Genomic DNA, 17,682 nt, shown 5'->3' with positions numbered 1-17,682 from the left:
TCATTTGAGTGAGGGAAGATCGAACTAACCTCATACACACACAAATCTCATTAAGAAATCTAGGTACGAAGAATGCTAAAACAACTCAAGATTTCAGTGCTTTGCATTGGCAATCAAAGATATTGGACAACACGCTCCATTCAGTTGATGCTATGTGCGACAAATGCAAGAGATATTCCTGAAAACTTTCCTTTCTATAGGGCTGTTATTATGGAAGCAAACCTCTTAGGTCACCAAAATACTCTATGCAAGTATGCAACACTTAATAGATGGGCAAAATTCTAGCAATTAAAATGACGCTACGACAAAGGCAAACTTAAGAAGTTCATCAATCTTCTAGCAAATTCTAGTGTCATTTTTTCAGAGATTTACAAGGTGGTGTGATGTTTCATGTGATATTATGTCCTGTCAGTGTCATACAGGTTTCCAAGGAGAACATAATATTTAAAGAACAATCTGTCACACTACTAGCATTGCATCATTATTTTCTCTAACTGACATACCTTTCGCTGATCAGGCTATGAGACACCATATACAATATCCCAGCTTGTACCACCCGGGCAATGCAGACCAATTCTGCAAAACGGAAGGCATAGAGCATGCATATGATACATATATATACTGTCAGTGCACCGCCATCAACAATCTAATGGACTAAATAGCTTCACAAGAGTTTTGCAAGAAAATCATGTAACTGATTCATATCTAAAAACCAGAAAATGATACTAAATTAATGAAAGAAAACTTTGTAGTCGTATAGCAGAGAAAGAATTGTGCTCAAGCTATACATACATATTATCCAAAATACAAGTCAATATCCCAAACCACTAACTGCGGTTTGCAACAGACAACAAAACATGAGACATTCACAAAGAGGGAATGCTAGACTACAAACCACTAACAGAAAAAAGCCACCAATATATATGTATATAGAAGCAAACGATGTAATTTTACTGAAAACCAGCAGTCCAATTGAAGGTGCATTCTGGGGTTACAAGTTCCAATCCTAGCATTTGAAACCATGGCAAATAGATAAGACTATGATAAGGATGAGAGCAATGATGATTCCCAACACAATCAGCTTAATCTTCATGTTCTGTAACCACATCTTCCTTCGCACCTGTGTCCCCGTCTGCCTGAAATCCTGTGCCTGAAAACCCAAACAGAAGAAATACTTGTACTTGAGTTACTGCAAGGAAAGGTGACCACCCCAAGCCCAACACAGTTGCAAGAAATCAACAACTTAGTCCTAATAACTATGTTAGGACAGGAGATATATGTGTTTTACGGACCTGGGAACGAAGGTTTTCTGTCTTGTCTACAAGAAGCTCGATTTTCTCCCCACGGTCAAGAACCTATAATGAAGAGGGGTTCCCACAAAATTGAAAATATTAGTGATGAGTCATTCATAACAGCCTAATTCTTATGAGATAGAAACAAGGCTAAACTGCGGTGTACCTTCTCGATATTTTCCATCATAACTCCCTTGACTTCTGAAACCTGAGCTTTCACCTTGGCTAGCTTGCTGATCTCTTCGGGATGGTCCACACAATACTGCATGTGCTCCTTAAGTTTTGACCTGATTTATCAATGAACAGCTTTATCATTAAGTACTAGAGACTGATATCTTTATTTCTTTGAAGTGGTTTGCAGATGAAGGGATACCCAAAATCTCGGTTGAGACTTTTGGCTGCAGCAGTTGCAGCTTTTCCTCCTCCATATCTTTTGTTGAAATCATCCTTAACCCTCTCTAGGTAGGCAATGGGAACCTGTCTGCCAACTGAATCAACTGCAACTACACAATATGCTGCAAAAATTAAAGCTCACGTTAGCTCCTGAAAACAGCATATGTTCAGCTTCCACTAAATGAAAAAGAAATTGCACAACAGGTAAAAGAGCCTAGAACATGCGATGTAGAAAAGAATGATATAGGATGACCAACAACCTCATCATCTCTTGAATAAACCTATTAAGTCACAATACTAATGGTTTAATGCAATTACTTATTGGATGGGCAATTAAGAACAAAATTACAATCATTCAAGCCTTTTCCAATAGTATGAAGTAAGCAAGAGCAAAACACAAATACTGATATGATCCGACCACGTGGATTAGGTTAGTCGAGTCGGTTAAGTCGAGTCAAATCAATTTAAGTTAGTTAGTTAGTTAGTTTTATCTTAATATTTTAAATTTCAAATAAATCTGATAATTCGCATGTAGATCCAATTAGCTAAGATTTCTACTCCTACAAATAAGAGTGATCATGTGTTGATAATAATCATTGAATGAATTTAAATTTAACCAAATTATTCCTTTCTTATTTATTTTTTACCGTAGTCATTAGATTATTTTTATCTTTTTAAGAGTAAATCATTGCCGTAGAAGCATTCCGATCTTCCAAATCTTAGCCACCTTTCTCCACTAGCAGCCACCCTACTCTACGACCATTCACCACCACCCTTAGCCGTCTGTTACCTTCCGACAACCGCCGCAACGTCAGATATTTATTATTCTACCCCATTTTGGCCTTCCTCCATTGTTTTATTTATAACTTTTTATTCCGACATCGAATTCACATAAAACTAAAACCATTGAAACCCTAACTTACGAAGGTACCATCACATAAATTTTTATAATTTTCTTACATCTTGGTAACAAATTCTAGAAAGCTCCAAGCAGATGACACAATTTTATAGTAGGTAGTAAACCTATTAAAATCCTTAAGAAATTGGCATCAAATTCCTTCCAATGATAAATTAAACAAAGACTACAGTAAAATTATAAGAAATCATAACAACAAAGATTAAGTGTCACCGGAATAACTTTTCTCCTCATTCTAGCTATATGACTCACATAAGTTAGTGTCATCAAAGTTCTACACGTATACTAAAAGCATATAGCTACTCATAATGCAGTTTAACAAGATTCGAGTTCCAATTACAATCATAAGAAGAAAATTCCAATTCATAGATTACATAATATTTCTTGATCATTGTTGAAATGTGACTTCTTAGTTAACCACTGGGATACTTCAAGGATAGTCATAACAGCATATTGAGTAAAAACATTGTCATCTCTCTTGCAATTGCATGCACATTTTGTATACGTTGTTTTCTTATATATTACTCATATCTAAGAGCCCATGGATGTGTAACGTTGTGACATCTTCCATTTAAACTTGTGCCTTGCATACTCTTTTCTACGTCTTAAAGTTCCATCGAAAGCCTCGTTTGCTTTAGAAATAAGATTAATTTTATAATATATATTCTTTTTTGTTATTCGCAAAATGAAGTCTTTATTCTAGAAATAATTAATCATATGTTCACTTGTAATTTGGAACAAAAGTATAATGATTATTTTTAATGTGATATAAAGTAAAGTAAAAGATGAAAAAAAATATTTTAGTTCTTATAAAATTACCGTAAATACCCTTTGATTTGATACATGGTTTGTTGGATCGGCTGATCTCGATCCAAACTCTCTTTCTCTCTCTTTCACTCTTTCTTTCTCTTTTTCTCTCCTTACCATATAACAATTGTTTTTCTTAGAGAAAGATCTAGCTCTGACGAACTCCGATGACACAGATCTAACTCCAACAAACTCCAATATGTAATTTTTTTAATTTTATTTCTTTATTTCTCTCTCTGCTTTTTCATTTCTTCCACTCTATCTTCTTTTCTTCTTCTTTGTCACTGCACCATAATTTTTCTTTCTTTTGTTTGGTTTTCTTCTACTCGCTATTTTTTAATCTCTTCTTCTTTTCAGTTTTCACTGCACTATAATTTGTCTTTCTTTATTTTCTTATTTTTTGTCATTTTTCTTAATGTTTAGAAATTTTCTATATTTTTAAATAATATTTAGAATTTATGTAATTAAAAAATTCTGATCCGATCCTGATGACCGATACGGCCATTCCGGTTGATACGTATCGTTTTTTTGTAAAAATTCATCCCCGATCCTGATCCCGATTTTTTGAACCTTAATTTGATATAAAGTAAGTTGATGGGATAGATATCAAAAGTAAATTAGTAATTAGATTAGTGTTTAGTATAAAATTAATTTTAATGAATAACATTTGTATTCTATAATATGGTGACTATGATATTTAGCTATTATTCTATAATAAAGAGTTATATTCTAGAATAAGAAAAAAGTTATTCCTGAAATGAACGAAGGCTAAATGTATAACCCCTCAAAAATAGTACTTGCATGTATACCCCTCAAGACCCTTTTCTTTTGCATGGTCACTCTCAACCAGCAAATCTGAGTCACTTAATGTTTAAGAAAATGGAACTACGTTAGACTCATGAATGAAATGGATGATGCATAATTACAGACTATTATTAACAAATTTCTATACTTTTAGTATTAAAGATTTTGTATTTCAATTGTTGATTACTAACATGTAACATGAGAGGTTTCCTTGCAAAGAGCGAGGGGGCTTAAGGTGTGTACAATTAAATACAGATTTTGGTCAGGTATACCTGCAAATAACAGACTTGAGAGGAGTACTGATGCAAAAGAACCTTTTGTAAATGCAAGAAACGTTCTTCAGAATTATTAGAAAAATTGAGCTAATATTCATCATTCATACCTTTTAAATACTTCATGTCAAAAAAAGAAGTCCAGATCTAATTTTAACAGTAAACCCTTGTCTAAGATAGTGAACATGTCAAACATCTGACTTACGAGACAAACTCTCACCAAACATTTCAAAAATGAAGTATGTATATTAATGCAGCCACTAATCATAAAAATGAATTATGTATATTAATGATCCACTAATCATAGGTGTAATTGACTAAATTCATGTAAATTCATATAGAACCTTCAAATTTCTTATCTTCCCTATGTAATGCTATGCTCAGTAGTCCCTACAGAAATATAGTTCAATAGTTGTTTTACAAAATAGGAACTATTTCTACTGCATGTAATAGTACCCTAAGTAAATGACAATCTTAGTGAGAGTAGAAATGTATATGCAGAATTGCAGATATTGAAACTAATGCTATACATCCACAACTTAGAGCGCACCAAAGATTCTCATAAATTAAACCTCGGCATGATGCTAGACTTGTTTATCAAACATGATGTGCTTCTCCATAAAATTCAAGAAACAGACATGGAATTGTAAAATATCACCATTTTTCCCAAGAAATTTTTTTTGTGTATATCCATCACTAGAACCAAGTTACCAACCAACACAACTATACCCAAGGAGTAGTCATATGACTCTTTAGAGTAAGAGTATCTTGACAAATCAGCTGATTTGACATATTTCCCTTTTTGAACCCAACAGTCAGATTTAGAAAGCAATTTCATTCATATATAAATTCTTATGGTGCTCATGAAAACTACTTTTGCACACTAAAGTTCACCTGCAAAGTTAGGAGCTGATGTTGTCTAGAGTTAATTAACTGCCTTGCAATTTTAAATTAAACTAAGATTCACATAAACATACAGACTATCCAGCAAAAATGACAACTATACATCAAATTCGGACATCTTTGACTTATAAATTTTTTTTAAATCTATTCATATGCTTAAAATATTGTAATGAAAAGCTGGAATGAAACAAAAGGTGAAAAACTAACTGCATTGCAGATCGTTCTAAACATTCCTAACAACTAAGAAAATGCATAACCGGGGAATGCCAACTGCGTATTTAGCAAAATATCCCACACATTTCCAATTGCAAAAATATACAAACTAACATTCTGACAAAGAATACAGTCCACTTCTTTTATAACGACCTTCCTAATAGCTCAGACAGGAGGAAAAACCAAGACATGTATTTTGCTAAGCAACTAAATAGATAAAAGAAAAGGGAATTTATTTTCCTCTACAATGAATTCTTAAAAAAATTTAAGAAGCTAATTCACACTCATTCCATTACCCCAACCTACACTTAATGTTCTAATTCTACATAATGTAATTAATCCCACGAGACAAGAAAATTCTTGTATGAATCATCAAAATTAGACCAAATAGACTAATTCTCAAACTACAAACACTCTTCCGATCTAATACTAAATGAAATATAAATCTACGATCAGCTTGATGTCAGATCTTGTGCACTACAAAATTTGCCCGAGCCGATCCAAATAACAGCATAAAAACAAAACCTAGCACAATCAAACCCAAATCCAACCACAAACACACGAATACGAGCATCGCCACATGGATCTAACAACAAAGAATTCAAATATAAACCGAGTCAAATCGATCGAGAACGCACTGAATCCATCCTCTACGAGGTAGTTGAAGGTGTGGCCGTCGCAGTTGTAGGTGAACTTGTTGCTGCTCGCAGGGAGCTTCTGAAGGCACTGGGAGGCGATGGTGTTGAAGTTTCCGGTGAACTCCGTGTACTCCGCAAGGATGACCGTCCCTCTAGCGACGAAGCTATAGATCAGCTGCTGCTGCTGCCCCATCTCCCTCCTCCTCCTCCTCCTCCTCCTCCTCCTTCCCCCAGAAACGAAACCTTAAACCTAGATCTCGACGGGAGGAAGAAGACGATCGGATCGGAGAGAGGGGAATAGGAATTCCTAGAAGAAAGAGAAGAATTCTAGAATGGTGGGCGATGTTAGTATTGGGGAAATGTATACCTTATTGCTTTATTTTGAAGTTTTACAAGGGGTTAATAGGCAGCGTTTGTACCCCAGAATGTCCCCCGAGTACTTTGATTTTTCTAACTAACAGAAGATGTCCTTGAAAATAAAGAAGAGTTTTTGCATGCATGCCCCTCACAATTCCTTTATTTGTATTTATACCCTTCGAAACCTATGTTTTTCACATAGATACTCGTCACGTTACACATTTCGACAATTATAAATTAAAATCTAACTATTTATTAGGTAAAAAATAAAAAAATACCCATAAATAAGACAGAAGTATGAAAAAAATAATTTATTAAGGAGTAATTTATGTAAAAGAAGTCTAGTTAAACTATTTTACCTCTCGGTCTGGAAGACTAAAATTAATTTACTCTTTAAACTTTATTTTATATCACTATGCGTCCGGGTGCTTTTGACCAGGTTTATAAATTTTTTAATAGAGATTATTATATGATTTAAATGGCTATACTTATAATAAATTATACATATTTAGAGAGTTTAAGATGGCATGTGATAAAACACGAGGTGGTAAATTAATTTTTGTTCAAAATAAAAATATATTTTGAATAAAATAATTGGTAATTTAAAACATAAAATATAACAATTGCATAATAGTCAAAAGATTAGCGAGGCATAATGATACAAAATTAAATTTCTTTAGGATAAATATTTTTGTTCTAAAATACAAGGGTAAAAAATATATTTTATTCATATTTTTCTTGAATATCCTACTTGACTTATTCTCCTACTTTATATTAAGTTTTTTTATTTTCCTAAACAATTTAAATAGTCCCTTGAGTCAATTTTAAGTTAATTTCAAATTGATTATTTGCCTTTTAAAAAGAACACCTTCACCGAACTTGGTATTAGGGAAAAAAAATTTATTTTACCTCATGGTTAGGTTTAAATTTATTTCGTCCTTATAATTTTATTTGTCTCAATTTATTCACCCAGATCTCTGAACTCAAAACAAACAAAGCCAAAAGGTCAAAAAGACAAAGTCTACGCAGTTAATATAATAGATATCCTTCAATTTTGGTCTGAATCGAAATAAAGAATTCTATTGCTCGTTGACATGCTCAATGAGAACATCCACTCTGTTTGGATCGTGGTAGAAATTAGGGTAACTTTTATCACTTTACTCCTCCAATTTCTTTTGGCCTCGGATTTTTTATTTTTTAACGGTGGGAGTTAACCGATTTCAATGCAATTAATTATTTCTTTAGAAAAAAAAAAGAGTTAAATGCAAACAAAGTAGGGTTTTATTTACAAAATTTCCCTTAAGCTTGGTGGGCTGTCGCGTTTGAAGCAAGCAACGTCGTTGTCATGCAACAATGAACAAGGGGGTTCGTTAAAATCAACGGCCCAGATGACCGCATAGCTGGCATGATTTGATTTCGAAACTAACACTTTTCTACCTAACAGCAAACACGTACTTGGACGAGCCATCGCATGACAGGTCACCCAAGCAACACGACAGGTGAGGGGGATAGTCGGTTCAAAATTCAAATCATATTTATTGTTGTTGAGAAAACTTTTTTACTTAACACCCTACACTTCAGTGATTTAATGATTCTTAACAAATTACCCTTCTAAACTTTTCTATTTATTCTTTGCTCCCTTACTACAATACTCATGCGATATTAATTGTCTCATTATTGTTTGACCATTTCTACTCATATATATTTTTTTAAGGTGATTGAGATATTTTATTTTATGATAGGATTAGGATGACAAAGAAGACTAGAGGTGTATAATATTATGTGGAACAGGATAGAAGAGAAAAAAATATATGTTTTATTATAATTAAAATCTCTCCAAGATTTTAAATCAAAATTTTCTAATACCTCTTTTGTTAAGTTTAAATGGAAAATATAATAATTTTATATTGCTCTAAACCATAGGATGGCATAGTTATATAATAATTAAATTTTGGATTTACCTTTTTCTCATTAATACCCTCTTTTGTGACACTCTGAAATAATTAAACTAACTAATCTCCAACAAAAATGGTACTAAAACATAAATTAATTGTTAAAATCCTAGTATTCTTAAAATACCAATAAGAAATTTCAAATCAAAAAAAATTTCCCAAATGTATTTTAGTAAACTTGATTAGTATGGAATAGGTTAGAAAGTGTCTTAGTATATTTTTAATAAAATATAAGGTGTTATTTTGTAACTGTAACTTTACAAAAAGGTTAATTAATATGTATTATATTCTTTTACATACACTTTTTTATTTATATTTTGTGATATTTTAATTCTTTAATTATGTAAAATCTCCGAAAAAACCTCTTTTGTTAGTTATTCCTTAGAATTTTCCGTTCATTAATTTTGAGCTTCTTATGATGCCGTCAATTAGATCTTAATAAAAATTAATATTTTCTTTTCTTTTGAGACATTAGAAAATCTAGGGAATTAAAATTTAAACAATATGTATTCTAATTTTCAAGTATTTCTCATATTTAAGCATTTTATTTATTTTTATTAAATAATTCAAACATAACTTGAAAAGTAACTAGTATGGTATCTAAGAAAATAACATATATTTTAAGGATTATACATGCAAAAATCAACTTCAGATGAGCAAAGAAGTAAATAAACTTTTTTTTAAGAATATACATGCAAAAAAATCAAATAAATAAAGGGATTTTTACATAATTGCTACTTAAAATTTTTATAATATCATAATTGCCACTACATTCTTTAATTATCATAATTACTACCCAAATTATTTTTATTTTAAAAAAATATTATTCTATTAGTTAAATCTAAGTAATCATGATTTAAACACAACTTAGATCTTTAAAAAACAAACCTATTTTGCCTACTGCATAAATTATTAAAAATGGTTTAAAACTAACCAAAACGACAATTTTTAAAATGTTAAATTAGTCGCAATTATGATATTTTGAAAGCTTTCAGTGAGAATTATATATAAAAAGAGTTCCAAAATATAATTTTTTTTCTCATAACATGAAAATATTCTTGTAAATAATAATAATTTTTTGGGAGCATCTGAGGTACCCGAGCATATTTAGTGAAATAGTTAATAAAGTATCAAAATTTTCAGCTCTTCTAGAAACTGGACCAAGCCGAAATTGTTGAATTAGACTTAAAAATAGTACTCAATCTGGTCAAGGAAAGAGATAAGTTCAAGATGAATGAGGTTGTAGGTAACATTAATGGTCTAGTAGACTAATTTTGTACAAATTTCATTGGAATTTATGAAGTTTCTATACATTGTGATAAGTTTTATAGGGAAATTAAAAATAATACCTAATACTCTGACTATGTTATAAATAAAGTCCTCTATTTGTATTATTTATGGATAATTACACTTAGTTCTTTTAAACTATCACAATTTTGAGAAAATACTCTCAGAACTTTTTTTTATTAAGAATTTTTATATAATTATAATTGAAACTTGTCAAAATATTATAATTATCATTATATTATTCATCACAGTTGCTACTGAATTTATTGTGTTATTTTAAAAATGTCATTCTTATTGCCCTTGCATAAATTATTTAGAATAATTTAAAATCGATCCAATATCATAATCGATATTGTAGCGCAATGAATTTTTTTATTTGGAGATAAAAGTTATTTATATAATTTTTTTAACTTTAGTTTAATCTTTTAGGAATATTATGTTAGAAATTAATCATAATGATATTTTTTAAAAAGCAAATTAATTTTGATAGTAATTATGACAGAAATGTAAAGGCAATTATGATATTTTAGAACTAAGAAAAATATTCATATAGATATCTCAACTAAGAAAAGAATAATTATATAGACTCTCTGAATTAAGAATTTTCGTAGATTAACAAGTATATAAGACGTATGTGAAAAATGATGATAGTTTATAGGGGCTAAGTGTAATTAACCCGGATTGTTCTTTCCTGAAAATTATAAGTTGGAGTTTGATCCTATCTCATATAAACAAAATGTAGATAAACAAAAAGCCAAATTAACTTGACTACGTGAATAAAATTTGATAAATAAAATTGAAAATATTAAATTGCATCCAATTAAATCACACAAAAATCAATGAATCCAAACTTGTCGTTATTTAATCTAAAAAATTATACTAGAGAAATGTAGTATTTAAAGTATAAATATTATTTGAAATGGAAGAAATATTCTACTTTTCTCTGAGCTCGGAAGGCCTGAGTGTGCCAGACCCAAATATAGAGGCTATTAAATTTAAATAATAGTGTTGCTACTTAGTTTTTGTGTGCAAATATGAGCTTTATTTATAAATAATAAAAAAGTTTTATTTATAATATAGAAAAAATATAGCATGCTATTTACAATGTTCTCTAATTTTATTGGAAAGTTAGTAAAATTGAAGTTTTCTCGACTTTCTATTATTTTAGATATAAAAAAAATAAAAAAGGTAATATTAGAATTCAACTTTTATGTTGTGGAACAAGGTAGAAAAATAAGAATTTTGCTGTAGTTAAATAGGTTAAAATGGAGTTGATTCAGTCTGGATAGTGTCCGGCCCATAAATTAAAATTTTTAGTTCGAATATGAATTCAAATATGGATAAATAGTAAAATTTAAAATTATATTATAACTAAGTTGATATGAAACTTTCATATATTGATAGAATCTTACATGGATACAAATACAATTCAAATATGGATTGAATTTTAAATGAATATAGATATAGATCAGATATTAATCGGACATGAACACAAATAAACATAAGCTTTTCAAATTCAAATTTTGCTTCTCATGAAGGCGGTTTTCACCCATTGTCGATGCTTCTTGGTGGAATAGATTATGTGATATTTTGACAGTAATGCTTATAGTAAATTAAAAGTGTGAAATTTTTAATTTCCAAAATAAGATCAAAATAAAAGAAAATTGGATAAAGAAAGAAATACTTCAATAACCAAAAGTTGATAATCCCCCTCACCCCTCGACAAAAATAATGTCTTAGAATTCTCCTATTTTTATTTTTATGACACTACTCAACTTTCTACACAACCTAAAACTATTTTCTACTAATTAGCAATAAACTTATTCAAGCTATAACTAAGAAAGAAAAAAAAAAACTTAATCAATATGGCTCTAAATAAAAACTAAACATGAATTCAAATCAAATTTCAATAGCCTCCCTTAAATTCAAACTTTCATATTAACCAACCCCATCATATATTTTCAATTCGTGAGAATGTCAACAAGTTAATCTTTGGACTTACAAAATTTCATTACTACTTTCATTTCTTTTGACATGATCACAAGTGTAATAAAATTTGATATCTATGTACTTTCTCCCTTCAAATACATAATCTTTAGTTAGAAAGATAACCGATTTATTATTACAAAAAAATGGGAGTTGTTGATATAATTCATCTAATAATAGCTTGACATGTAGTGGAGGAAGCCGTCATCTACTGTGCTTCAGTAGTAAAAAGAGCATCGACTTATTATTTCTTTGATGATAAAAAAATAATCCTAAGCCCATGAATATCCATGAATATCTTTTATATATTTTTATATTATTTAAAATCACCTACTCAATCACTATCTAAATATCCGTCAATATCATAATTATAAGTAATTGAATAAAAGATACCATGATTTAAGTTTTTTTTTATGTATCACGTGATTTGTTTTATGACTTGTAAGTGGGCTTGTTTTATATTTTTCATAAAATGACTAATAATACAAACTCCAAATGTAATATTAGGCATAGTAGAAATTAAATAACATAAAGTTGCTATTAGACTCTAGAAATAAATTGGATTAACAAATTTAACACTCTCATGCTTATCTAAATAAACGCAGTCTTGCTTCAATAAGAGATATTATATGATTCTATCTTGAATCATTTCAAAATATCCATTTCATATTTATTTTATAAAATAAATATTTACTAGTATGCACAACTTTAAGCTCAAGAAAATAAGGCATGAGCTTAATATCAATCATTTCAAAATTGCTAGTCATAACCTCCTTAAATATAGCAAATATATTTAGACTATTTTTTATGAATACTAAATCATTCATATATTAACATACAATGATCATATTTCCATATGAGTTAGATTTAATATATAGTGTCAATTCATAAAGACACTTTACAAAACTATTTTCTTAAAAATATGAGTTAATAATAGTGTACCAAGCTTTCAAAACATGTTTCAATTTATAAAGAGCTTTCTTCAATTTGGAAACTTTATCTTCATGTTCTTTCTTCACATAACTAATAGGCTAATCAACAAAAAAAATTTCATTAAGCTATGCAATAATATAGATTTTACATCCATCTGATGTATTTGCCACTTCTTTTGAGCAACTAAAATAATTATTATACGGATAGTATCAAATCTAGCTATAGGTGTTAAAACATTATAGTAATCAATACCTAGATTTGCTCATATCTTTTTATAAAAAAAAACCTAGTCTTCAATCGGTCTACTTAATAATGCAATTTAAACTTTGTTTTGTGCACTCATTAAATACCAATTAATTTCTTTCCTTTTAGTAAAGAAGTTAGCTCCTAGGTATTACTTTATTGAATAAATTTCTTCATCTATAGCACACTTCCACCCATCATCTTGTATTACTTCTACAAAGGTGATAGAATCAAAATATGCAAATTTTTATCAGAACATTATTATCATTGGTTAAAATAAAATTTTGTAAAGGTATTGGCATAACAAGTCTATGTGCTGAACTACGAAGTGCTGCATTATGAGATAAAAAAGAATTAGAGAGAATTTATAGTATTAGAATTATGCATTAGAAGGAGACCATAATATATAATTCTTCATTCAAGTTAATACCCATTTTTATGCTTATCCAAACTCAGTCTTACTTCAATATAATGGATTATATGATTCTTTCTTAAATAATTTCTAAATATTTGTTGTAGATTTCTTCTATGAAATAAATATTTTATTACTAGTATGCACAACTTCAAGTCTAAGAAAATAAGACATGAGCCTAATATCAATCATTTTGTAGAGATGGCAGGGACTCCACTATGGTCGGAGGCCTTAGTCGTGGTTTGGTGGTTTTCTCCATCATCTTCTTATTTTGATATTATTTGCTGTAAGGATAATTATTATGCCTCGAGTGGCAGCAGTGGGCGGTGGTACTAGGTCAAGACAAATCTTCTAATGACTTATTGAACCGTTTGGTATTCTCCATGGTGTATTTTGTGGCTTCCTTCCTTAGGTCTTTCAAAGTCTCCATAGATTCGACTATAAAAGTGGTTTATTAACGAAGATGGTCAGTAGTGGTGGTGGTGCCAAGAAAGTTTCCACAAGAATGGAGATGAGTTCTTAGTCTTCCATGGCGATAATCTCTCTTAAATTTGTTTTAGATTGTGTGTTCACCATCGACTGAAGAGCATGACTCTGATTTCATGATGTTATTATTATAAGTAGCATCGTGAGTCTCGGATCTAATGGCTTTGGAATGAAGTGATTTCGATATTTAGAGTAAAAAGATATGAAAAAAATAATGAAGAAATATTGAAATATGACAAAAACTAATAATTCAACATTGCAGCGGTTGTCGGAAGGCAGTAGACGATCGTGAGGTGGAGGTTAACTATATAAATGGGCGGCTATAGTTTAGAGGTAGAATTAGACTTTCTAAGTTAGATTTACTTGTAGAAAAATAAACAACTACGATTACATGGGTGAAAGATAGATAAAAGGTTAACTAAACCACTATTTTTTTCATGATAGCAAATAGACAATGACCACTCCTATTTATAAGAGTAGAGACACTGTAGGGTCGGACCCAACTTGCCCTATTAGGCTTACATACATGAATTATCTGATTTAATTCAAATTTAAAAATAATAAGTAAAAGCAACCAACTAGACTCGACTTGACCCTCATACTCGGATCATATCATTTTACTCATATAGTTGGGCATAATTTTATTTCACCCTTATAATTTTATTTGTGATATTTTATCCAATATGGTTATATTCAAACTAAAACCTATTACTTTTTTTATTATATTTGACCAAACTATAGAGTGAATTAGACTAAGTTGTAGATAATTGGATAAACTTTGAAACCCATAAAAAATTATACTGATCGAATTTCAGATGATAAGATTGGTATTACTTTGGATGCATTGAAAAACTTATTCTATTATCTAACTTTGTCTATAATGAGTAATTTCAAATTCAACTTATATATTGATCAAATACGATGAAAAAATTAATATTTTTAGTTTGAATATATTAATAAGAAGGTAAAGTGAAATAAATAAAACTATAGAGAGAGTGGAGTAAATTTAGGCCTAATCACAATGGATAAAATATAATTTTTCCTTTAGTTTTTTTAGTAGAGGAGAAAGAAAAAAGATTAATTCTATCTAACTTATTTTTCTCTCATACTCAGATGATGAGAAATAACGACTAGCAAGTTGCAATAACGATAACTTTCATCACAATTTAGTTTTCTTATATAAATTAAACAAGCCAATAATTTTATTCATAATTTTTCATTAAAAGTTTTTTTTTATATTTTCAGGTTAAATATAAGGACTTTTAATAGAATTATAACTAAGTACATTGTTAAATAATTTAGCTATATGCAATAAAAAATAAAACAAGAGAAAAAGTTTAGGTATAAAAAAAATTGGGTCTATCTATTTATGATAGATTTATCAGTTCAATCCCTCATAGATTGATATTTGATATATTCCTTTATATAAATTATAAGCTTGTAGGCTAATTATATGCTCTTCGATATATAAATTGGATAATCAAACTAACCCTTTTAAAAAATAGGCTATAACAAGTTCAAGTCATTTATATATAGTGCTTTAGTAAAAATTTATTAAATATTAACCCTAATATTTACGAGAAAAGTCAAATTCATGACTTCTATTATACGCTAGTAGAACTCAATCACTAAGTTATAACGGTGACCTTATTTAGTCAATTTTCACATGGATCGCAAAATGCAGATAATTTGAATTTATTATGGCTTATTTATTAGAAGGGTTGATTCAATTATCTCATCTAGATATTGAATAGGACTTTAAATAGAGCTACAACTACATACATTGTTAAATAATATAGCTTTATGCAATAAATATAAAATGAAAAAAAGTTTAGGTATAAAGAAAATTAAGCCTACCTATTTATGATAGATTTATCAATTCGATCCCTCGTAGATGTTGAGATTAATATTTGATATATTTTCTTTTATACAGATTATAAGCTTGTAGGTTAATTATATGATCTCCGATATATAAATTGAATAACCGGACCAACCCTCTTAAAAAATAGGTCATAACAAGTTTAAGTCATTTTATATATAGTACTTTAGTGAAAAATTATTAAATAGTAACCCTAATATTCACGAGAAAAGACAAACCCATGACTTCTATTATAGGCTCATAGAACTCAATCACTAAGCTATAGTGATACCTTATTTAGTTAATTTTCACCGAATCACAATATGAAGATAATTTAAATTTATTATGGTTTATTTATTAGGAGTGTTGATTCAATTATCCTATCTAGATATTGGATTTTTTTCATTAAAAGTTTTGTCTTATATTTTGGAGTTAAATATAAGGACTTTTAATAGAGCTATATTTTGGAGTTAAATATAAGGACTTTTAATAGAGCTATAACTATGTACATTGTTAAATAATCTAGTGTTATGCAATAAATATGAAACGAGAGAAAAAGTTTAGGTATAGAAAAAAAAAATTAGGTCCTACCGATTTATGATATATTTATCAGTTCGATCCCTCATAGATGTTGAGATTGATATTTGATATTTTTTTATATAGATTATAAGCTTGTAGGCTAATTATATGCTCTCTGATATATAAATTGGATAACCGAACCAACTCTTTTAAAAAATAGGTCATAACAAGTTCAAGTCATTTATGTATAGTGCTTCAGTGAAAAATTATTAAATATTAACCCTAATATTCATGAGAAAAGTCAAACCCATGACTTTTATTATGGGCTCGTAGAACTCAATCACTAAGCTATAGTGGTGACCTTATTTACTTATTTTTTGCTAGATCGCAATATGCAGGTAATTTGAATTTATTGTGGTTTATTTATTAGGAGTGTTGATTCAATTATCCTATCTATATATTATATTTTTTTCATTAAAAGTTTTATCTTATATTTTAGAGTTAAATATAAGGACTTTTAATAAAGCTATAACTATGTACATTGTTAAATAATCTAGTGTTATGCAATAAATATAAAACGAGAGAAAAAGTTTAGGTATAAAAAAAATTAGATCCTACCTATTTATGATAGATTTATCGGTTTGATCCCTCATAAATGTTGAGATTGATATTTGATATTTTTTTTATATAGATTATAAGCTTATAGGCTAATTATATGCTTTTCGATATATAAATTAGATAACCGGACCAACTCTTTTAAAAAATAGGTCATAACAAGTTCAAGTCATTTATGTATAGTGCTTTAGTGAAAAATTATTAAATATTAACCTTAAATATTCACGAGAAAAGTTAAACCCATGACTTCTATTATAGGCTCGTAGAACTCAATTACTAAGCTATAGTTGTGACATTATTTACTTAATTTTCACTAGATCGCAATATAGAGATAATTTAAATTTATTGTGGTTTATTTATTAGGAGTGTTGATTTAATTATCCCATCTAGATATTAAATTTTTTTCATTAAAAGTTTTATCTTATATTTTGGAGTTAAATATAAGGACTTTTAATGGAGTTACAACTATGTACATTGTTAAATAATCTAGTGTTATGCAATAAATATGAAACGAGAGAAAAAAATTTAGGTATAGAAAAAAATTGGGTCCTACCTATTTATGATAGATTTATCAATCCCTCATTAGATGTTGAGATTGATATTTGATATTTTTTTTATATAGATTATAAGCTTGTAGGCTAAGTATATGCTCTCCGATATATAAATTGGATAACTGGACCAACTCTTTTAAAAAATAGGTCATAACAAGTTCAAGTCATTTATGTATAGTGCTTTAGTGAAAATTATTAAATATTAACTCTAAATATTCACGAGAAAAGTTAAACCCATGACTTCT

The 17,682-nt window shown here is 29.2% G+C and overlaps 1 protein-coding gene across 1 annotated transcript; it reads right to left on the bottom strand.

The window, feature by feature from the left end:
- Positions 1-730: 730 nt before the first annotated feature.
- Positions 731-6,681, bottom strand: LOC140796937 (vesicle-associated membrane protein 721-like). The gene is made up of 5 exons (XM_073150155.1): positions 6,239-6,681; positions 1,666-1,807; positions 1,459-1,579; positions 1,293-1,355; positions 731-1,150 (listed from the first exon to the last, which is right to left on the bottom strand). Exons 1-5 carry the CDS (start codon positions 6,429-6,431, stop codon positions 1,007-1,009), a joined length of 663 nt encoding a protein of 220 aa, XP_073006256.1. The 5' UTR covers positions 6,432-6,681; the 3' UTR covers positions 731-1,006.
- Positions 6,682-17,682: the final 11,001 nt, after the last annotated feature.

Source organism: Typha latifolia, chromosome 10 (assembly GCF_019914945.1).
Source record: "Typha latifolia isolate L0001 chromosome 10, TyphaL0001v2, whole genome shotgun sequence".
Taxonomy (NCBI): Eukaryota; Viridiplantae; Streptophyta; class Magnoliopsida; order Poales; family Typhaceae; genus Typha; species Typha latifolia.
This window is presented reverse-complemented; position numbering and strand designations above follow the sequence as displayed.